The 23,649-nt window shown below is 37.7% G+C and overlaps 1 protein-coding gene across 4 annotated transcripts in view; it reads right to left on the bottom strand.

Annotated features, from left to right (window-relative positions):
- CPEB4 (cytoplasmic polyadenylation element binding protein 4) overlaps positions 1–23,649 on the bottom strand; it is a 71,943-nt gene that overhangs the window by 9,658 nt on the left and 38,636 nt on the right. Inside the window, exons 3-7 of one of the 4 annotated variants that reach the window (XM_003814007.5) lie at positions 18,152–18,202; positions 7,598–7,621; positions 5,513–5,686; positions 1,057–1,146; positions 576–694 (exon numbers count right to left, since the gene is read on the bottom strand). In XM_003814007.5, coding sequence (XP_003814055.1) covers positions 576–694; positions 1,057–1,146; positions 5,513–5,686; positions 7,598–7,621; positions 18,152–18,202 — 458 coding nt within the window. The remainder of the gene's footprint in view (positions 1–575; positions 695–1,056; positions 1,147–5,512; positions 5,687–7,597; positions 7,622–18,151; positions 18,203–23,649) is intronic. The other 3 variants (XM_008966610.4, XM_003814008.6, XM_003814009.6) reach the window with 3 other exon arrangements.

The raw sequence follows: 23,649 nt of genomic DNA, 5'->3' as shown, positions 1-23,649 counted from the left end.
AATGCATTATCAAATGAAGTCTGGTTTTTTATTTTATTTTATTTTATTTTGAGACAGAGTCTCACTTTTCACCCAGGCTGGAGTGCAATGGTGCAATCTCTGCTCACTGCAACCTCCGCCTCCTGGGTTCAGGTGATTGTCCTGCCTCAGTCTCCCAAGTAGCTGGGACTACAGGTGTGCGCCACCACGCCTGGCTAATTTTTGTATTTTCAGTAAAGACTGTATTTCACCATGTTGGCCAGGCTGGTCTCGAACTCCTGACCTCATGTGATCCACCTGCTTCGGCCTCCCAAAGTGCTGGGATTACAGGTGTGAGCCACCATGCCCAGCTGTGAAATCTTTTAAAAATAAAGATTTACCAATTATATTTCAACTAACCAAAAATTCGATGTCAAATTGATATGTGCAAATACACAGAATGTCAATGTTAAGAACTTCACCACAAGACTACTTAGTCTGCTTACAAACATGTCAATTAAGTACCCCAAACACATCAAGTTGTCTATGGGTTTTTCAAATATAACAGATGAATGGAGGCAAAAACAAGAAGCTATTTTATGCTAAACCACACTTACTGGCTTATCCTTGATAGTGGGACTTGATACACAAAGGTAGAGTTTTCCATCTTCTTCAATGCATGCATCAATGAGAGCCTGCACAGAGCTTTCATCTTGAAACAGCAGGAATGCATAGCCTGGAAAAAAGGGGGAAAGAAGGCTTACATGTTTTCCTATTTTTTGGTAATTCTTCAGGGGAAAGGAATCATGCACAAAACTAAAGAAAGGAAAAAGGAATAGGAAAAAAATTAAAACAATATTTATACCAAAAGTCTGATAACATCAACATACAGTTCATTTTGGTAGTATCTTGAAGCATCTTTTAGAGTAAAATTAAATTTGAATTAAAAGAATATTACGTTGAAATTTTAAAGAGCATTTGGGAAAATGCAAGTTTAACAATGCAACATTTTACAGTGAAGGTGAACATTTATGAAAAGGCTACACATTAAACAATGTAAGAATAAATTACATAAGTATAATGAATCTTGAGAATTACCTTTAGGAGGAAAATAGGATTTGCTCTCAGCTTTATGAGGCCAATCCACAATCAGAGGGCCAAAGCGACGAAAACTAGCTGTGATCTCATCTAATAAACAACAAAGGAAAACAGTAGATTTAAATATTTTTATGATCATTTTTTGAAAGTTTTTCTTTTAAGTTTCAAATCTACTATTTACAAGAACAGTAAAAAGAACTCCTTTATCCCCTTCATCTAGATTCCCCAACTGTTAATAATTTGCACATCTGCCTTCACCCTCTTTCTTCTCTCTTCCTCTTTCTCCCTCTATCTGTACATATGCACAAATCAATCTAGCCATCCAACCAAGCCAGCCAGCCAGCATCTTTTTCTGAAATGGTGCCCTGTAATCCCAAACATAACTATTGGTATCTGCTCAAAGCAAGGTCACTCCCTTATATATCAATTTTGATATAACACTACTATGCAATTCACAGACTTCATTTAAATTTCAAAATCCTTTCTGATCCACAGTGCTATCCAGAACACAGGTTGCACTTAATTATCATATCCTCAGAGCACCAGTCTTTTTTCAACTTGGAACAGCTCCATGTTCTTTCTTGTCTTTCATATTCATTCTATAGAATGACTGCTATGGTCCAAATGTTTATGTTCCCTCAAAATTCATATGTTGAAACCTATTCCCCAATGTAAGGGTATTTGGAGCTGGGGCCTTTGGTAGGTGATTAGGTCATGGGGGTAGAATCCTTTCAATGGGATTAGTGCCCTTATAAAAGAGGCTCTGGAGAGACCCTTCACTCCTTCTGCCATGTGAGTGTACAATGAGAAGATTATTATCTATTAGGAAGCAGGCCCTCACCAGACACTGAATTTGCTGGCACCTTGATCGTGGAATTCCCAGCCTCCAGAATGGTGAGAAATAAATTTCAGTTGTTTATAAGTCACCAAGTCTGTTTTTTTTTATAGCAACCTGAACAGATTTAAGATAGTGACCCTCAACCTGGGTCTGTGCTCTCCCTCCTATGATCAGAATCATGTGACGTATTCCAAACTGGAATATCACCATAATGGTGCAATGCCATCCTTTCCTACCATGAGCATGTTAATCTTTTTTCCCCCAAGATAAGGGCTCACTATGTTGCCCAGGCTGTTCTTGAACTTAAGTGATCCTGCCGCCTCAACTTCCCAAGTAGCTGGGATTACAGGTGCATACCACCACACCTGGAGGGCATGTTAATCTTGATCGCCTGGTTTCTCTACCACAAGCAAACCTTTTCTCCTTTTGTATTCAATTAGCGTTCTACAAGAGTATATTGTGTTGCTCACCAATATCCTGTTCCTTCATGAGCCTTGGCATCCATTGAAGACTCCTGCCTGTATTAACTACCACAATAATGGTTGCCAAATAATGATTATCTGTTTCCATCATTCCTTCTACATATATTAGTTAGTATTGTGCAGTAGAAGAGTTTTCCATCTGTCCCATTGATTTATTCATTTATTGATATCAGTTTGGGTCTATTTTATTCAATGGGTTGTGATCCAATTCACTCATTTATTTTGATGCTCAATTTGTCTCCAAAATTGTCCCTGATTTGGGACAATTTTTGTCCTGCGTGTCCCTTAGGCGTGGGAGGCTCCCATGTCCTTCGCACTTCTTGCCTCCATTCTTAAGCACTTTCATGCTTTCTGGCCTACGAAGATACTCCGGGCTCGTCTTATTCTTTCCCTGTCCCAGCCCAAGAATCAGTCATTTTTTTTCAAGATGTACTGATCATTTTAGTGGCAAAAGGTATTTAGAAACTAAGTTACAGGTGCTCTATATGCTCACTGCTAGTGAGTATTCATTATTTCTAAGTCTTCACAGTGAAGGAAGCTAGGAAATAAAGAAATACACGCCCAAACACAAATTTATAACTATTTCTGTATCTGTGTATGTACTTACAAAAACTAATGAGTTCATATTGATATTTTCAATATGACTCCAACATCTCATGGGTTTTTCTAGCCTTCCGCCTTTCTATTTTTATATTCTCTTTTTGCAGGGAGAAACCTAGCTCCCAATACCTGTAAAGACATTTATTAATTTTCTCAATGTAACCAATCTTTCCCCTATAGCCTCCTCTACCTTCTACCTTTGTGCCTTGGGTCTTCTCGCCCTTATTTCTTGGATACCATACGTACTGCTGCTCAGGCCTCTGAGCAAGCCCCCTCTACATACATTCATACACATCCCCTCCACTTGAGACCTCTTCCCTGTCACCAATCCACTTCCTTGACAGCAATATCTCAGCCTTAGAGGGAGAGGAAAAAGGGATGAATGGGAAACATGATAGACAAGGAAGACCTGACCACATTTTGCAATTTAAATGATACAAATTATGCTACATTATATATTTGGACACTAATGAGATTATGGAAAAATACATTTCAAAGAGACTTCTAGAAAGAGTAGGTAAGCATGTGTAGATAAGACCTGATAATAGGGCAGGGTAAAGGAACAGAAAAGAAAGATGAGGAGTATGCCTAAATTCCAGTCTGGCAGAGCTGTTTTCATCTTCCCCAGACTGTGAAACAGTCTAGTCTGCTCTGCTACGATACCTATTCTCATAGGTATCATAAGGGCTCACCATGTGAGCCCTTATCTTGGGGGGAAAAAAGGTTAACACACGCATGGTAGGACAGGATGGTATTGCACCATTATGGTGATATTCCAGTTTGGAATACGTAGTGTGAGCAGAGTAAGTTTAGTTTGTGTGAGTCTAGTAAACAGGGAACAATGTCAGTATAACATGGAAGTTGTAGTGGTTCATAAATGATTTTTCCTAGGCAAGGTAAGCTAGCATAGTGAGGAAAGAATTACAAACTTCATCAGGAAAGGAAAAAGCCCCCCACTTGTCTGACGTACAGGTACAAACTCTCCCAGCTCTATTGTAAGAAAATTAAAAATAAGTGCAGCAACCAGAATTCTCTTGTCAGAGAGCTATGCCCCTAACCTTGCAGGGCTCTTATCTCCTGACAGTTTAGTTTGCGCTTCCTCAGGTGTTCAAAGGTCTGTTTCCATCTGCATTTTCTCCATGCTTGCAAGCCAGCATTTCTGCTTTATTGGTTTTGTACATTTTCAATATTCCCTGAAGCAGCCCCAAGCATGCTGAGCTACTTGCCTGAATTGTCCAAGTTATCTCCAAGGTACTAATTCTCCTCTTGTTAGTGCTTCAGGTACAAAGTTCATTAGCTTTTAAATGATTTGTCTTTAACCTTATTTTCCCCCATAAACCCTGTAATTTTTAGTGCACAATTCTGCAGAACACAATATTCTTCAAGCTATGCTGAGGGCAGGATGGAGATTGATTCAGAGAACCCTGAAATTTCAGCATAGCTTCCACCAAGACATTTTATTGTAGACAACAAGAAAAAGCAAAAACCTCTATGTTTATTTCAATCTTTGGCTTTTTAGAACCATTTCTGTCTCAACCTTCCAAAAGATAAATCATCTTGAAGAAAATGAAGTGACTTGATAAGTCTGATCCCAATCTAAATGTGAAGATATTAAACCTTATTATTTATTAGATCTTATACATGTGTAAAGAAATCTATTCTATTCTCCATAATGTGATTTAGTGTATTTCCATTTTCACTCAGGAAACGAAGACAAAAGATATTAGGAAAGCAACCAAAAATATGCTCTAAGGTCCGCTACTTTGATTTTTATTGGGGTCACTCAGACCCATGGATGAATAGCATATTCCTGAACAAGTCCCTCTAAGTCTTTGCATGGCTGGCTCCTTATTCAGGTCTCAGCTTAAATATCACTTCCTCAAAGAGGCTTTTCTTATCCACCTAATTAAAAAGAAACTCCCTGCATCACTATTTTACATCATCCTGCTGTGTGCTTTTCAACACTTGCTCTCCAGTATTTTCTTGCATATTTATACATTGTTTATGGGCCTTCCCCCAATAAAATGTAAACTCTATGTAAGCAGGGACCTTCCATCTTGTTTACTACCTTAAGTAAGATTATCCTTCTTGTAGTACAACTGTAGGCTATATTTTTCAAAAGTTCATGCTTAGTCTAAGATTTTAAACAATGAACTATACATTTGTGGAGCACTCATAAAATATGGGGGGAAAAAAGGAAAATACATCAATGAATTTGTCCAAAGTAGCACACACAGACAAAAACGCAGTTAGTACCCATGTATGCCCACAATAATCAAGTCCCTTGGAAGCTTTCCCAGTGATGTTTACTCCTTTTCATATAGTCCAACGCCTTGCTTTAGTTGGTTTGCACAGCTCTGCTCTCCTCCCTTCTATGAATTAATCTTATATGCCATGATAGGAGGATAGGACAAGAGAACAATGCAAGCAGGGCTGACTATTGGAGCCAGATAAGACTGTTATTGTAACACTATCTGTGAGTTTCCTACTATGTGCCACCATCTGGGCACCGTGCTATAAACAGTTCTAAACATACCTTCATCAATGTCTGGAGGCAATCCGCCTACAAACACCTTTCGAGAATATCGTTCCACTCTTTCCCCATTCTGGTGACTGAAGCAGTGAGGTGAACCCAGGCCACTATGAAGAGGCTGATCCCCACGGCCATCATCCAAGAATCCATCTTCCATTGGAAACAGTGAAGACTGACCTGGAATAGAAAGCAGGGAAAAAACGGTAACAGAAAATGTTCCTTGCCACTGATTATCATGCAAAGAAACAAGGAAACAGCAGATTCAATAAAACTGCTGCTTTTATTTTTCTCACTGAATAATAGAAACACTTAGCTATACTCTTGAATTCCCACCAACTTAAAGTCCCAACTGAGTCAGAGAGAAAGCACACAGTTAAATATTAATAGAAGGCGACTCAAGTATCCCACTGGGATCCAGAAACTTCAGTGAGGTGAACTGAAGTACAGGAGGAGAGAGCACACTTTAGCAAGCAGTCGGCAGAAGACTGTACTCCCTTGGCAGGGCCCCATGGCTATTGGCAACCTAGACATGTACACTAAATATTAAATTTAGCTATAAGACATTGAATCACTTACATTTCTTTAAAAAAATCAAACAATATAGCCTGCACAGTTTCCTCTAAGAATGTGCTTAAAATGAACAAGTCAATTTTTTTTTTTTTTGAGACAGTGTCTCGCTCTTTTACCCAGGCTGGAGTACAGTGGCATAATCATAGCTCACTGCAGCCTCAAACTCTTGTGCTCAAGTGACCCTCCCACCTCAGCCTCCCAAGTAGCTGGGGCTACAGACACATGCCATGACATCTGGCTAACGTAACAAGTAGATTTTTAAAGTGACCACTCATTTTTATTTACCTTAACTAATGGGATATAATCAAAACCCACTTAATGTTATATTCCAACTTCATTGTGTAGTCTTATGAAATTTAAGATTATTAGGCATGCTAAAGATATATTTATTATTAGCTGGGTAATTATCAGCTTGCTAAGGGTATTATCTATTTCTAAAAACTAGTCATTAAATTTGCTGTTTGAAAATCTTATCGTCCAGAATATATACGCAGGAAACACCAGAGATGCCAATATGTGTAACAGTCTTTCCATATTTACCTGACAGCAAAATATAAACTTTTAAATCATAAGGAAAACACAGAGCTACAAATAGCTGCACAATCTCCCAAGCACTGTTTTATCACTTTTCTGGCTGCCAATTTACTTCTAGGTACTACATGAGGAATTTGTTAATGGATCTTCTAGAAATGTATCTCAAGTGCTCTTACTTTAATAGAAACATTCCAGGTTTTGCCACACTTGTCTTCAATTTCTATTACTAAACACAAATAATAACAGTATATTTTTTATAAATTTATCCTATAATAGCATATGTCAAGTGAAGACACAAACTGATTATAAAACTGGAGGTTATTTCATGAATGATCTTAAAAAAGTCACTTATCCTTTAAATCTAAGCTATTTAACTGTCTTACTTTCTCGTAAAAAGGCAAAATATAGGTGCCAAGAATAAGTTATTCAGGTACCTCTACGAAATGATTCTTTAGAATTACCTAAAATTTCTAGAGCTTTTCCCCCAAATGTTTGAAATTTATAGGATTAGTCATTTATTTAGCTCATCTCATTTTAAACCACATGTATTGTTTACTTAGTAAAAAAGAAAAGAAAAAAGTTGACATAAGGCATTTGAGCATAATTAAACCTCCAAGATAATGAGGTATTTTGGGACTAGTGTCACTATATTTTTCTTTTTAAAGAGTCTTAATTTTTTTCTAAGAAATTCCTTTCAGAAAGGAAAAAAAGCACATCTTTAGATATAAATAAGCTGAGTTTCTCATTTAACACAGGGAAATCATTTTGATTCAAATCCAAATCCCACCATTCTGATAAATTTCTTTATAGCTCCTCAACTCCTTCAAATTATGTCTAAAATGTTAACTGTAACACAAAAATTACCTAAGGATCAAAGCTATGCTTCATTTCCCCTCTCCCCTTCCCCACAAAGGTTAGAAATTAAACAAGCTTGGGTCGTCTCCAAATACAAGTGATACATTTAAAAGTTAAAAACAATGTTACCTCTCCTTCGCCCATATGTCCTTGCTGCATGTCAAATGAGAAAAAAACAAAAACAAAAAAACAAAACAACCTTTCAAACATTGTCAAAAGAATCAACTGTGATTTCATCTACCAGCTTTTGAAAATGGAAAAACTGTGACTATATTCTTCATTTCCTGGTAAATGTCTAAAAAAACAAGGAACGGGAGGTAAGAGGTCAATTTTGGGCATTCTTAAAATTTCTTCAAGGACACTGTGAAACTTTATTGAATCTTATTTGTTTTATGGGAAGCTTTTTGCTGTAATTGTTGCCCAAGGTTCAAACTATTATGAAACTAAGGCAGTATACAACATAATAAAAACCAACTATTACCATATTAATAACGTTTTCTCTCAGAATTCCCTGCTAACTAGCAATTTAGTAGATATACCCATATTTAATTCATGACTTTTTCACCACCAGAAGATAAATAACAACTTTACAGTATTCCTCAGTTAATCCCTTATAAGAGAAAATCATAACAAATGAAATCTTGAAGCAATTCATCAACTTCCTTTTAGCCAGCAGTTCCCTATGCCTAATCAAGTCTTCTACCAAGTCCTAAATGTTGAAAAGTAAAAGGCTTGGTATTTTTATTGCCAGGTAGGTTGTAGCCAAGGGGCAAAGTAAAGGTAATTAATAATCCACTGGAATACTCAGGAAATGACAGTATAAACTTTAAATCAGAAAACCTTTGAGAAAATGTCTTCCCTGAAACAAACTGGCACTTATAAGCCCAGCCTGTCCAAACACCTCAATTCTATCCAACGAACATTTCTTGAATGCCTGATCTTGTGGATAAATAGTAAATAGTGCATGTCCCTGACCTCCAGGAACTAGCAGCTTTTAATGCCAGAAGGCCACATAAGCAAACAACAGTGTAGCATGCCTATTGTTATACTAGTTATGTGGTAGGTGTAACAGGAATAGAGGAGGAAGAACTGACTCTGATGAAAAAGTTGGGGGTGGGGGTAGGGAATTTGAGGTGGCCCTTAACGGAAAAACAGAGGAAGGGCATTCCAGGCTCAACAGCGTTACGCGCAGGGGTGCTGCTGTAGCATTCAGGGAAAGGTGGCCGAACAGAAGCATGTAGAACAAGTGGGGACTTGGCTGGGGATGAGGTTTCAACAGTAAACTGGGATGGGTTTTTTCTTTTTGGAGACAGAATCTAGCTCTGTCACCCAGGCTGGAGTGGTGCAATCTCAGCTCACTGCGGCCTCCGCCTCCCGGGTTCAAGCGATTCTCGTGCCTCAGCCTCCCCAGTACCTGGTACCACAGGGGTGTGCCACCATGACCAGCTAATTTTTGTATTTTTTTTTGGCAGAGATGGGGTTTCACTATGTTGGCCAAATTGGTCTCGAACTCCTGATCTCAAGTGATCTGCCCACCTCAGCCTCCCAAAGTCCCAGGGTTACAGCCTGGGATAGGTTTTTGAGTTAGAAGGTATAGCTCCTTTAAGAAATCACTATACAAACTCACAAACTGGTCAAGGTTTTTATTCTTATTCTTCCAGATAAATGCTAAATAATTATAACTCAGAAATATTATGTGAGTATCTTCCAAAGTGAAATTATATCTCAAACCAAAATACATTTCTGCCACACTTAGATAGCCCTGGATTTCACCAAAGTATTTGAGCAAATGGATTCACACAACATACAATCTCCCTCAAGCAGCTGTGCTTTCACTTTAATAGGTCTTAAGTTTAGGGGGTTGGGGAGGGGTAGGTATTTTCTGACTTAATCAGACAGAGGTTAGAAAGACAAATAGCATCACAAAGCAGATGCTTGTTTACGAACATTCTATTCATACAACTGCTTCAAAGATTAGGGAGTCTGGGGAAACAAAGTAACGATTTGAAAATCTTAATGCTGTCAATCTTAAAAAGTTGATTGATGCTGCTTGGATTTCCGAGAAAACAGATATTTGAAAAGAATAAGCTTTTATAATATAGCTACAAAATTAACATGAAAACTCTCATGGCTTCCATTATATCAAAAATAAATAATTTCCGGAATAGTAAGGGCTGTGGATCAAAAGTTACAATCAAATACTCTCAAAATCTTCAAATGTACACTCTCAAACTTTGATTGTATACTATAAAATTAAACTGGTCAATATAAAATAATTCATGGTTAAATTCTGAGATTAAATTCTGAAAGCCATGTAGATATTTTCTCATATTAAGGGAAAATAGGTTATAAGTGAACAATGTTTACAACTATAAAAGTTGCCCAATCAAATCAGGAAATTAATGTAAATTAATATTGAAGAAACAAAAACAATGACATTCTGGAACATGCAAAACGAGAATGTGTAATTTTTATTTCCACTTATTGTAATACTTATACATTATTTTTCATGTAAATTTTGACATATGACATATACACAAAAATAAACCATAAGTTCAATGAATTTTCTACAAATTGAACAGATCTATGTAACCGGAACCCAGACATTAATGGAATGCTAAATAACGCCACTTTATCTTACATAAAAAAGATGTACTAAGCACTTTTCCTCACTTATTTCAAATTATATTGGCACACACTTTATGATGAAATTCTTGCAACATAGAAAGAACTTCTCTGCTTTCCTGAGGAAAATGTCAGACAGATTTCCAATCTCATGACTAGCAAGTATTGCCTGTTATTTGATGTTTCTCAAATATCCGAGGAAGTGTAAGTTAAAAAATGACTTTAATTATGTTCAAAGAAATCTACATTTTGGAAAAGTTCTAAGTCAGCCAAACTAACCCTGCTCAGAAGTTTCCTTCAGTTACCAAAAAGTAGACTCTTCAAAGATTGTTTAGATGCATGCTCTTACCACTGAATAAAAATCTCCCAGTCCCCACCAAAGTTTAAACGAATACGATTTATATGTTTATCCACTTGTATTATTTCTTAGTTTTGATTTATTTTATTTTTATTTTTGGAGATGGATTCTCGCCCAGGCTGGAGTGCGGTGGCACGATCTCAGCTCAGTGCAACCTCTGCCTCCCAGATTCAAGCAATTCTTCTTGCCTCAGTCTCACTGGGACTACAGACATATGCCACCACATCCAGCTTTTTTTTTTTTTTTTTTTTGTATTTTATTAGAGACATGGTTTTACCCTGTTGAACAGGCTGGTCTCAAACTCCCGAGCTCAGGCAATCTGCCCACTTCAGCCTCCCAAAGTGCTAGGATTACAGGCGTGAGCCACCGTGTCCAGCCTAGTTTTGATTTATAAAGTCCTCAATAATTTAATGTTCACAACTAACAGGATTCAAGAATGTTAAAAAAAAAAAAAGGCTCAAAATATTATGGCCATAAATTTTTATAACTTCTGGATACCTGCTATTAGATCTATTGATATACTTTATTTCTAAAACGTCTTTACAGGATTGCTTACAAATGCTTCCTTTCCTTGTTATTAGCCCTATATGCAGAATCAAATTCCCTCTAGCAAAATATTCCATTAATCTGTAATGCCAGACTTACGAAGAAGGTACAGAAAGACTTGTCAGGGCTCCCCTGACTTTCTCCCTCCCCACACATTTTATTATAAAAATAAAATATTATTTATCCCATAAAAAGTACTTTTTTCTCATTTGTTGCAACATTTGTAATAATCAAAAAGAAACAAAGTACCCACACATTCAAAAGAAGAAACACCTAGTAGGTGGCATTTGTATGTATGTATGTATGTACGTATTTCAAAGGAGCAACCCTATTAACTGAGCATGTGGCATTTTTAAATGTGGCTCACGTTCATGTACCTAAAGCTCTCTAAGATGCTGGCCTGCATGCAGTGTCTAAGTGTGTATTGTAGAATCCTTATTGTGTACATTTAAAAATAAAGAAAATATAAATAGATATGTGGGACTATGCATAAAATCTTTTTACTTTTTATTTTATTTTTATTTTTATAGAGATGGGGTTTTGCCATGTTGCCCAGGCTGGTCTCAACTCCTGGGCTCAAGAAATCCATCCATCTGGGCCTCCCCACGTGCTAGGATTGTAAGCATGAGCCATTGCGCCTGGCCATGAAATATTTTTTTCTAGAAACAACCACAAGAACCTTTGGAGAGAGAAACTTCTAGAAAGAGGAAAGAAGGCATTCACTTCTTGTTTTATCCCTTTTTGTACCATTTGAATTTATTATTATTGCATATGCTATATTGCTATATTTGTTAATGAACCCTTTTTGGTTTTCTCCTTGGTACTAATATTAAAAATGAACAAATGACATTATTACTTTCATACAAAAGCATACTTTCCTACATGACAGCACCTAATCAATTCTGTCACGAATAGGACTTTAGGCCATGAAGGATAAGATATTACTATGTTTTAGTGGACAATGAAAAAACGGATCCTATTCGGGTTACGCTGATCTACCTTAGGCTCTCCAACTGTGCACCTCTCTCTGCCCCATGGTGAGAAGACAAATAGCAATTCTATCTGGAAGAAAAAGGGGGCTGTAGCTCAGATGATAAGATGTTATCAGATAACTGGCTTCTTTTGGCTAGGCATGGTGGCTAACACCTATAACCCCAGCACTTTGGGAGGTCGAGGTGGGCAGATCATTTAAGGTCAGGAGTTCGAGACCAGCCTGGCCAATATGGTAAAACCCTGTCTATACTAAAAATATAAAAATTAGCTGGGTGTGGTGGCACATGCCTGTAATCGCAGCTACTTGGTAGGCTAAGGCAGGAGAATTGCTTCAACCCGGGAGGTAAAGGTTGCAGTGAGCTGAGATTGCACCACTGCACTCCAGCCTGGGCAACAGAGCGAGATTCCGTCTCAAAACAGTACAAAACAAAACAAAACAACCTGACTTTTCCAGGAGGACTAAAAGAAAATATATGGGGAGAGGAGTGTGGAAATTAGCCAAATTAGTAAATCAGTTGAAAAGATATAAATCAAAGGCTTGAAGCTAAAAGGAATTAATCTGTGAACAAAAGAATAAAGATGGTAGAACCAAAAAGCAGACACAATCATCACAAAGATCAAAGCATACAATTCAACAAAGATGCAAAGAAACATTTTAAATGATTTTATAAATTAATCCCTAATTTAATAGGCTCACTGCCACAAAATTAATTTACATTTGCTTTATAGTTAGAAATTCCTATCACATTGGCTTATGCTTATATTAGCTTGTTGGTACAACAACATTCAAAGAATGTTCCTAAGATATGATAAAGACACTATTATTTGTAAGGCCTACCTTAGAAAAGAGCAGAGAATGCAACTCTAGTTTCCTTATGTCCCTAACCCTCAGTTTCTTTATTTATAAAAATGGGAAGCAAATGAGAGAATAATGAAAAACACAATGTGTATATGTAATGGTCAGTCACATACTCAATAAATAATCTCCCTTTCCCAAAAGTAAATTCATATGCATATATTCTGAGTATGATCTTCAACAATTATTCTCAGCTTTTCATTAGCATTTTAAGGTTAACAATTGTAGAGCACTTTAGAGTTTACAGTTTGTTTTCATATTATCTTTTCAATGAAGGGATCTTTCAACATGCTTATTACTGTAGCAACTAGAACGATATTACACACATTTTCAGTAAGTGATCATCATCTACATTTCTCTTGAGTAAATTACACCTTCCTTTTTGATAGATTTCTTCCCCCTCCCAAGCAAACAATCTTCCTCTTTTCATTCCAAAAAACTATAATTAAGAGATGTTGGGCCGGGTGCGGTGACTCACGCCTGTAATCCCAGCACTTTGGAAGGCCGAGGCAGGCCGATCACTTGAGATCAGGAGTTCGAGACCAGCCTGGCCAACATGGTAAAACCCCATCTCTACTAAAAATACAAAAATTAGCTGGGCATGGTGGCAGGTGCCTGTAATCTCAGCTACTTGGGAGGGTGAGGCAGGACAATTGCTTGAACCTGGGAGATGGAGGCTACAGTGAGCCGAGATGGAGCCACTGCACTCCAGCCTGGATCAGACTGGAGTCTGGATCAGTCCATCAGTCCAGAACAGACTTCATTTCAAAAAAAAAAAAAAAGGAAAGAAATGTTGTTCTGTGCTACCCTTAATAGATCTCTTACTAATCACTTCCTCAAAGGAAAGAAAATACATATATGAGTTGTTAAAACTTAACAGGTTTTTTTTTGCTCTATAACTTTCTCCTGCCACAAGGTTCATTTTTGAAGTAGCTAATCCTGAGGGCTAAAGCAGGAGAATGAAAGGTTAGAGAAAAAAAAAAAAGTATAATGCACAAGCATTTTTATACAGAGGTGGTGGTGGTTTCTTAGGTAAAATAAAGTTTCAAGCTGGGTAAGAGGAAAACTAATCTTTTAATCCAATGACTATCTCAGAGCTAAGCCAAGATACTCCAGAGGAATTTGAGGTAACTGGCCTATGTTTAACACTTCTTCTCACTTAACTGGGAAACTAAGTTTTAGGCTTGCTTCTCGTAACCATAAAATGGGCATTCTAACTATATCCCTACTACATGAAATTTACTAGTATAAGGCATCTATTATGGGCTGAATTATGTGGCCACCCCCTACCCCTACCCTCCTGCCCAAATTCATATGTTGAAGTCCTAACCTCCAGTACCTCAGAATGTGACTGTATTTGGAGACAGGGTCTTTAAAAAGGTAATTAAGGTTAAATGAGGTCACTTGGGTGGTCCCTAATCCAATATGACTGGTGTCTTTATAAGAAGAGTTCAGGACACAGACATGCACAGAGGGAAAACCATGTGGCGACACAGCTATCTATAAGCCATAGAGAGATGCCTCAAAAGAAATGAACCCTGATAACACCTTGCTTTTGTACTTCCAGCCTCCAGAACTGAGGAAGTACATTTCTGTTTAAGCCAGTAGTCAGTGGTACTTATTATAGCAGCCCTAGCAAACTAATAGAGCACCCAAAAAGTAGCTTTAGATAGTTTGGTTTTAAAAATACATTGAAAATCCAAAAACTGTCCCCAAGATTGCCCCTCAAAAAAATCTCTACAACTATTAACACAGCAATAAATTGAAAAATTCCCTAGAGTGTGAACTGTAACATTCTTAACACAATTACCAATCATTGTTGAATTATATTGGCACTGCCTTTTAACATGAGTGGTATACGAAGGTCATTGTATGAAACTGTAGGAAACTGATGATCGAGCAGGGCAAAAAAATAATTTGATCCATGGATGAATACAACCTATTTATCTTTGTAAAGGCAAATTACAACATTAGTCCAATATAAACCACTGAAAACTGGTTGGTGACTCTGACTTTTTTTCTTTTAATTATTGTTATAATTTTTCCAATAAGAGGCTGGTGAGGGGATTTTCTTTCTATTTATTGAGGATTTAAACCTCTTTCTAAAAGCTTTGAGGTTGCTTGAAAATTTCAAAATAAAGCATAAAATAAAAATCAGAGAGTCAAAATTCAAATGTTCATGTGAGAAAGAGAATAAACAGCTGCTCTACATTTTTATCGAAACAAAACAAGAAACGGCTTTCAACAGATAACTTGGAAGAAAAAGCTCTGAAAGTTACATTGAAACAAAGCAGAGTGGCTATATAATCACCTTATTAAAGGTTTTTAAAAGCCTGAATAGATTACGGTGGACAAGGAAGAATAGCTCCTTACAGCACCTTTCAGTCTTAAAATTAAACAATGACTATAAAGTGACATAATAGATTAGGCTTTTATTTTCAGTTTTAAGAAAAGGCTGCATGGACACAAGACATGAAGGGAATGCATTTGAAAGTGCATAGTTTTAGATTATCTACCTTAATGACAGACAATGAAAGCATGTTCAACTTTCAACAATTTTTACAAACTCATATTAATCCTTTGTTCTGTATTTTTTTCTTATATATTTTCAGCTATTAAGAATCAATATATGAATGAGATTAATTCCTAACCAAAAATATTACTTATTCTAATTCTCTTATTTTGACTTACTACGTGCCAAGTGCTATGCTAAGTGATTTACACACATTGAATCTTCACCACAACCCTATGTGATGGGTAGTACCTGTAAATTCTTTAATTAATCTTCACTAAGCACAATTCATTATGCCAGATTTGCAATACAGGTACCCCCAAAACCTGAGCTAAAGTGAGAGCAAAGCTACTAAGAATGAATACATGAATGAGGTTAATTTGTCTACAGATGTGATCCACTCTAGAAGATATTTCACAAACATGACTGACAGAATGGACAATGTGCATATCTTGATCAAGGTCACTAAAAAATTCTCAACACCTCTCCTCCCTACCTAGTTTTAATTTCACGACTTTCAAGCAATCTGCTGCTCTAATCTGGACATTGCTACTGGAGAGAGAATAGGTCGGTCCAGTAGTCACCTCTGGCATCTGGTCTACCTGGAAGTTTTATGCTTCATTATAAATGAATAAATTGGCATCTGGTCCTAGTTGGTTGGTTACTAAAAAACTAATCCTTCATCAAATCTGACAAAATCAAGTTTTGGGGCCCCATGAAGCTCAGTACTAGACCTGAGACCACGGCAACTGTAAACCCCACACTCCCGGGTCTTGCTTGGGGAGCCAGCAAGAGATGTTTCTTAGAAGAAAGACATCTCTCTTTGTCCTTTATCTTCATGTCTTTCAGTTTGAGGCAATGTTAACCCAAGTCAGTATGCCTTTATAATAAACAAAATTTCCACGTATACAACATTAAAAACTATCTAGTCTTCTCTTAGAGTTCATGGACCAGTAAAATTTGAAAACATAAATATTTTGGGAAAAAGTTACTTTTATTTTTTTATTGACAAGTAAGATCATTAAAAATTATTTATGAAAGAAAGGATAGTAATGAAGAAAAAAGGAAAGGCAATCTCATAATAGTATACTTTTTTCTTTTTTTGAGGCAGGGTGTCACTCTGTTACTGTGGCTGGAGTACAGTGGTGCAATCATGGCTCACTGCACCCTTGACCTCCTCGGCCCAAGTAATCCTCCCACCTCAGCCTCCCAAGTAGTTGGAACTACAAGCATGTGCCACCACACCTGGCTAGTTTTTAAAAATCTTTTGTAGAGACAAGGTTTGGCCATGTTGCCGAGGCTGGTGTTGAATTCCTGGGCTCAAGGAATCCTCCTGCTTTAGTCTCCCAAAGTGCTGGGATTACAGGTGGCTTTTTTTTTCCTAGTTAAGTGAATTTAGCTTTAAGGAAAACCCACTAGAGAGAGTTTATTTTTCTCGACAACCCTCAACAAGATGGGCCCCAGAGGCAACTAATCCAACAGGAACACCTTCATAAGGAAACTGGGACAAAGAAGAGTTGATCACTTTGCCTAAGATGACACAGTAATATCCCCAATCTTGGTTCACTACAATTTCCAGTACTTGGAACTGACTTGAACTAGTTCCAAAGGAAAAGGTAAACTCTTCTGCATGTATATATATATATATCCCTTATGTTCTCCTTATCCTGATGCCACTGTCGCCACTGGGTTTGGTTTTTGGCCTAATATATTTATGCTAGAATATTACATTATGGTATTATTTCTCGCACTGTAGCATGAAAAGACCTACGTCTGATGACCAAGTAAGATTTTATAAACTATTTAGTCTCTAGAAGATCTGATGTACCCAGCAATTCTCAAAAATCAAATCTCCTGCTAACTTCTCCTGGCTCAACAATCCTTCAACATATTGATTTCAAAAGGAGATACAGTTATAAAAATAATTTTTAACTCCTCATTCACAACATACTAAAATCAAAGAGTGGAAGAATTTTTATTTTTATTTGTTTTGGGAATTATGAGAATATAGCTATTTAGTCCATAACACTTCTTAGAGGTCGTGGGACTTAAAATGAGCTTTGACAAATGGAAGACATTTTCTACACACAGAAATTTGAAATCCACATTCCATAGCAAATTAGTTGAAAAGAAGTAAACAAGACCTCTGTATTTCACCCAATTGTTTTAGACCATGATACTAAAAAAACAGACACTAAAATTCTTGTGAGTGGATATTCCCTCCTCCTGGTGAAACTTAGCTTGCTTCACTATGCGCATAAAAAGAGAACTCAACAGAACATTAGCACAGGAAAGGAGAATCTAATGAAGACACTGGAAAGCCAATAAAACTTCATGTTTCTTGTTTTTGTTAGACAGCAAACAGCAAATGACCTTGTCCTATGCAATGTCAAGCACTGTGGTTTTAGGCTGCCTTTTTCTGGTTTTAGATCTCTGCTTATCCTTTCCTCTTGGAACATTTTTCCAGCCACGTGGAAATGGCTTTTATGTTGACATTTCAAAGGTCACTCTACAGAAGCTAATATTAGATAAAGCCAATCTTTAGGTATCATTATGGGATTTTCATTCTCATTGTCACCAAGTTCAGGACAGGGAATCAGTTGGCCCTCATATTAAAAAGAAAAGTTTCTGCCACAATTGTGAGCTAAAAGAATCATTCTTAAAATAGCTGATAGTTTAATAGCAACTTACAGTTATCATTACAGAACAAACTAATGTCATTTCTCCACTGCTGAAGCACAACTACTGTATCAGTTTTGTGCACTTCACTAGGGTAAATCAATTATCACTTACCATTAATAAGCAGAGAGCTATCGGATCCTGGATATGAATAGTTTAGACGACCTGAAGGTAAAAGAAGGCTGTTACTAAGTTTACTTTTTTCATAGATGGTTTAAACTTATTCAATAACAGAGCTGAATTGACTTGCTTTCAAATAGGCAAGGTATTTGAATCAGAGGATATATCAATCAGCATGTTCATCAATATTCAAAAAGGAAAAGTTTGAAAGTAGGAAAAGAAAGTATCTCTGATATTTAACTAGGTCCTTCTAATTTACAAATCCCCATCCAAGGTAATTTTCTTTATACCATTATGTAATAGCAACTCATTATGACAATCTTCACATTTCTGCCCCAATAAATGTGAAAATTTTTCTTCATTTGTGTAGTGTTTTGTTACTTTTGAAACTATGTAATTGGCAGTAATATTCTCCTATGTGATTCATAAGAAAAGTGCCAGGCTTATGCCTACATGTAGAGACAGGCTAATGGGTTTAATTTCAGGTTTGGGGAAATATTCTCAGAGGGAAGAAGAACATTTCACTAAACTTACATATGATGAAAAATATCAAAAGCCCAGGGCACAGTAGGCACTCACTAAATGCTGGGTTACTTTCCTCTGAATTTTGAAGTGTGTCAAAATCTACTTTTGAAACTAAAATGGGCACCCAAGATAACCCTCAAAAAAGAATTTGTGAAGGTACTAAAATTTTTGTTGGATGAACTGTCTTCCAAATTGGTAGCCACAAATGCATGGGGGGGAATGGCACTGGGATTTCTCTATGTTGAAGGAATTACATTTCTGTTTTGGAAGAGTTTTACATGTAAGTTGAGTTATCTACACTACAAATCCTTACTGAGTACACATATGGACCTAGTTCTATACCGTAAGTTATAAAATAAGAATCATCATGCAACACTTTTACATCTCCAAACCCCACATGCCATCTGCACCCACCTTGAGAAGAATGACTGAAGAACCCTCAACAGGTCTTCCTCATCTAAGGAATGGATAGGGGGACCTGGTTGTTAGTTCTCTACTATAGTCCCACCTTCTATAAATCAGGATTTAGAACAGGACTTTTAAAGTGACTCGGAACTACAAACATTCCTTTAGGAAACAGCAGTCTGAACTCTGACCCCACAGAACCATGACTCTCAAAAGCTAAGGAATAACGGATAAACAGAGGTTCTCCAATGGCTTGCGGCTGGGGCAGGCCTTCCAGGATGCCAGCAAGGACTCTAGCTAGTTCCACTAAATACTCTGGGAACCAGAGCTAACATGGGTCCCATCAATCCAACAGCTACATATTAACAACTCTTTAGAAAGGAACTTAAGGTCTTCAATGTTTTAAAATGCTGCTTCTTTGAAACAGTCTCCATAGTAATGAACTCATGGCATGAAAAGAGGAAACTATTCTCTATTGCCAACAGCTTTAATTAATCCATATCCAAAACTTGAAGTCTGGATAAACTCTGAACTTTATAATTTTCCTACAATTTTTTTTTTTTTTTTTTTTTTGAGACAGAGTCTCACTCTGTCTCCCAGGCTGGAGTGCAGTGGCGCGATCTCGGGTCACTGCAAGCTCCGTCTCCCAGGTTCATGCCTCATTCTCCTGCCTCAGCCTCCCAAGTAGCTGGGACTACAGGCGCCCGCTACCATGCCTGGCTAATTTTTTTGTATTTTTAGTAGGGACGGGGTTTCACTGTGTTAGCCAGGATGGTCTCAATCTCCTGACCTTGTGATCCACCTGTCTCGGCCTCCCAAAGTGCTAGGATTACAGGAGTGAGCCACTGCGCCTGGCTGCCAATTTTCCTACAATTTTAAAACCAAATGAAAGGATTTAAAAGAAACTAAGTTGGTAATCGTTCCATTTAAATTTCAGCTTAGTCCTATGTAGGGAGTGGAGGTAGGAATGGAGATGGAAGAAAAAAAGGTAAAAATTAATTTTGACATTTCAATTTCTTCCTAAAAATTGGTTTCATTCTTTACTTCTAATGTACATAGCCAAGCACCCAAATCTACTGAATTCTATCTAGGCTACTTTTTAACTAAAGCCTGGATCTATGGCCTGTCACAAGTATGTATTTTTAAAAGGATAGACTTGAGATGCTACGAGCAAGAACATGACCCTGTTAAAAACTTGGGGGATGGAGGGCCAAGTGCGGTGGCTCATGCCTGTAATCCCAGCACTTTGAGAGGCCGAGGCGGGCAGATTGCCTGAGATCAGGAGTTCGAGACCAGCTTGGTCAATGTGGTGAAACCCCATCTCTACAAAATACAAAAATTAGCCAGGCGTGGTGGTGCACGCTTGTAATCAACCCAGCTACTGGGGAGGCTTGGAGAATTGCTTGAATCCAGGAGGCAGGGGTTGCAGTGAGCTGAGATCTCGCCACTGCTCTCCAGCCTGGGAGACAAGCACGAAACTCTGTCTCAAAAAAAAAAAAAAAAACTTGGGAGGTGGGAACAGAGTACTATTTCTGAATCACAACTAAAAGTAGCAGCTGATTTTCTGTAATGGAACATATATAGAGATTTTATACTTCTAAAACTCTCTAGTAAATGAATAAGAGCTATCACACTTTCATTTATCATAAAACATTTTCAGAAGAATGACTAAATCAATATAGAGAAAAAAATATTTGATAACATTAGTTGAAATATTAAGAGGAAATGTCTTATTATCTCCAAGAAGATATTCTAATTATTTAATGCTAACATTGCAATAGAAACCAAGGCTGTTCTATATGAACCATAATGCCTCTTACTTGATGCCAAGGAAGGACTATTATTATTATTATTTTAAATTTTGAGACAGGGTCTCACTCTGTTGCCCAGGCTGGAGTGCAGTGTGGTGCTATCTCAGCTCCAGCCTCGATCTCCCAGGCTTAAGTGATCCTACCACCTCAAGTCTCCCAAGTGACTGGGACTACCAATGCATGCCACCATGCCTGGCTAATTTTTTATTTTTTGTAGAGATGGGGGTCTCCCTATGTTACCCAGGCTGGTCTTGAACTCTTGGGCTCAAGCAATCCTCCCACCTCAGCCTCTTCAAGTGCCGGATTTACAGGAATGAGCCACCTCACCCAGCCCTAAGGGAGGATAATGAACAATGAGAATCCAAAAGACAATTACTAAACAGGCTGGTTTCACAATGAAGTTTCACAAATGAAGTTCCACTTTATCACACACTCATGTTTTGGGTATCTTTTAAAGAGAAAATTTCAACTTGACAGGAACATAACGGTCTCTTAACTCTCTTATGAGATTAACTCTTCCCATATCTCCTGAAGAGACCTCCCACGACCAAAGGAGGTGACCTTTAACACTTTCCCTGTCCCTTGGCCTTATAAGTTACAGTCATTCTACCCTCCAGCTAAGACACAATGCGACACTGAAAAATCACTGGCAAAGTTCACAGTTGAACTCTGAAAGTGATACTCGTTTTTAATTTTTTTGATCCGGCCTTGTGATATGATTCCTGTTGTCAGGTTAGAATCAATTGTGGTCTCTAGTAGCAAACACACCTGTGACATTCTGTTAAACAATCAGCTATTCTTTCTACTTAAATTTTAACATAAGTGACATTAAGAAACTGTTTTCTTTTTTTAACTTTCATAATGCTTCCCTAACTTGTGTGCCCTACTCTTCTGTAAATTCTCTCCACAACTAAAATATCTAAAGAGTTGTCCATCATATTATGGGTAACACATATCATTTCCTTTCTGGAAATCCTCCAAAAGCTTCCATTAAAAGTGCCATGGGAATTTGGTTATCTACAACCTTTTTGCACTCTCGTACTTTTTCCTTTATTTCTGTTCTAATATCCTCTCTGCTATATTGGTGTAAGTTTCTATAGCTTTTCTATTCCATGGCTAGCTAGTTGATAATCCCCTCCCATGCCTGAGACAGTGGCCCTCACTCCATGTTCCCAATGAAGAGTGTGTGTCTCGTATATATGTATTTTTATGTTGATATATAAATATGTGCTTATATATAAGCATATTTGCATACTTACAAATAAATATATAAACGTCATTTTTTAGAGCATTTTAGGTTCACAGCAGAATGGAGAGGAAGATACAGAGATTTCTGATATCCCCCTGCCCCCACGTATGCATAGCTTACCCCATTATCAACATCCCGACCAGAGTGGTATAGGTTGATGGCAAAAACTGCAACTACTTTTGCACCAACCTATACATTTGTTACACCCAAAGTTCACAGTTTACATTAGGGTTCACTCTTGGTATTCATTCTGTGGGTTTGGACAAATGTATAATGACATGTATCCACCCATTATGGTATCATACAAAGTAGTTTCACTGCCATAAAAATCCTCTGTGCTCCCCCTATTCATCCCTCTTCGCCAGCCCCCAACCCCTGACCTTTTTATTGTCTCACAGACTTGCCTTTTCCAGACTATCATACAGTTGGAATCATAAAGTATGCAGCCTTCCAGATTGCCATCTTTCACTTAGTCATATGCATTTAAGGTTCCTCCATATCTTTTCATGGTTTGATTGCTCATTTCTTTTTAGTGCTTAATAATAGTCCATTGTTTGGATGGATCACAGTTTACTAATCTATATTCACCTACTGAAGGGTATCTTGGTTTTTCCAAGTTTTGACAATTACGAATAAAGCCGTCATAAACATCTATGTGCATGCAGGCTTTTGCGTAGGCATAAGTTTTCTCAAGGATTTTTTCAAATCTATCTTTTTTTTTTTTAGATGGAGTCTCACTCTGTCACCCAGGCTGGAGTGCAGTAGCGCGATCTCAGCTTACTGCAACCTCTGCTTCCTGGGTTCAAGCGATTCTTCTGCCTCAGCCTCCCGAGTAGCTGGGACTACAGGCGAGCACCACCACTCACAGCTAATTTTTGTATTTTTAGTAGAGTCAGGGTTTCACCATACTGGCTAGGCTGGTCTTCAACTCCTGACCTCGTGATCCTCCTGCCTCGGCCTCCCGAAGTGCTGGGATTACAGTCTTGAGCCACTGCGCCTGGCTGGAAACATCTTTTTAATGAACTCACCAAATTTTATTTGTAGCTACAAAGCAACAACTAACTTTCTTACCTAATCATTTCAGCTTCTGGCTAACCTTTTTATCTCTTTTACATTAAAGCCCCCTTCGGAATTAGAGCTTTTAATACCTAGGCATCTTGAGTGTCCTGTTTGGGTACCAGGTGAGCATTTGATGAGTTCATTCCACTGAACTCAAAACACCAGTATTTCATAAGTAAAGTATAATAAAATAAAAATTGAGATGTCTGAATATTAATATAATCCAGTACCTGCCTGCTATTTTGTCTGGTTGGGTTTTTGAGAACTCATCTTTTTTATTTTATTTTTTCAGACAGAGTCTCGCTCTGTCTCCCAGGCTGGAGTGCAATGGCACGATCTTGGCTCACTGCAACCTCCGCCTCCCAGGTTCAAGTGATTCTCCCACCTCAGCCTCCCGAGTAGCTGGGATTACTGGCACCCGCCATCATGCCCGGGTAATTTTT

This window comes from Pan paniscus, chromosome 4 (assembly GCF_029289425.2).
Source record: "Pan paniscus chromosome 4, NHGRI_mPanPan1-v2.0_pri, whole genome shotgun sequence".
Taxonomy (NCBI): domain Eukaryota; kingdom Metazoa; phylum Chordata; class Mammalia; order Primates; family Hominidae; genus Pan; species Pan paniscus.
Note: the sequence above shows the minus strand (reverse complement) of the source record. Positions and strands in the feature narration are given on the sequence as shown.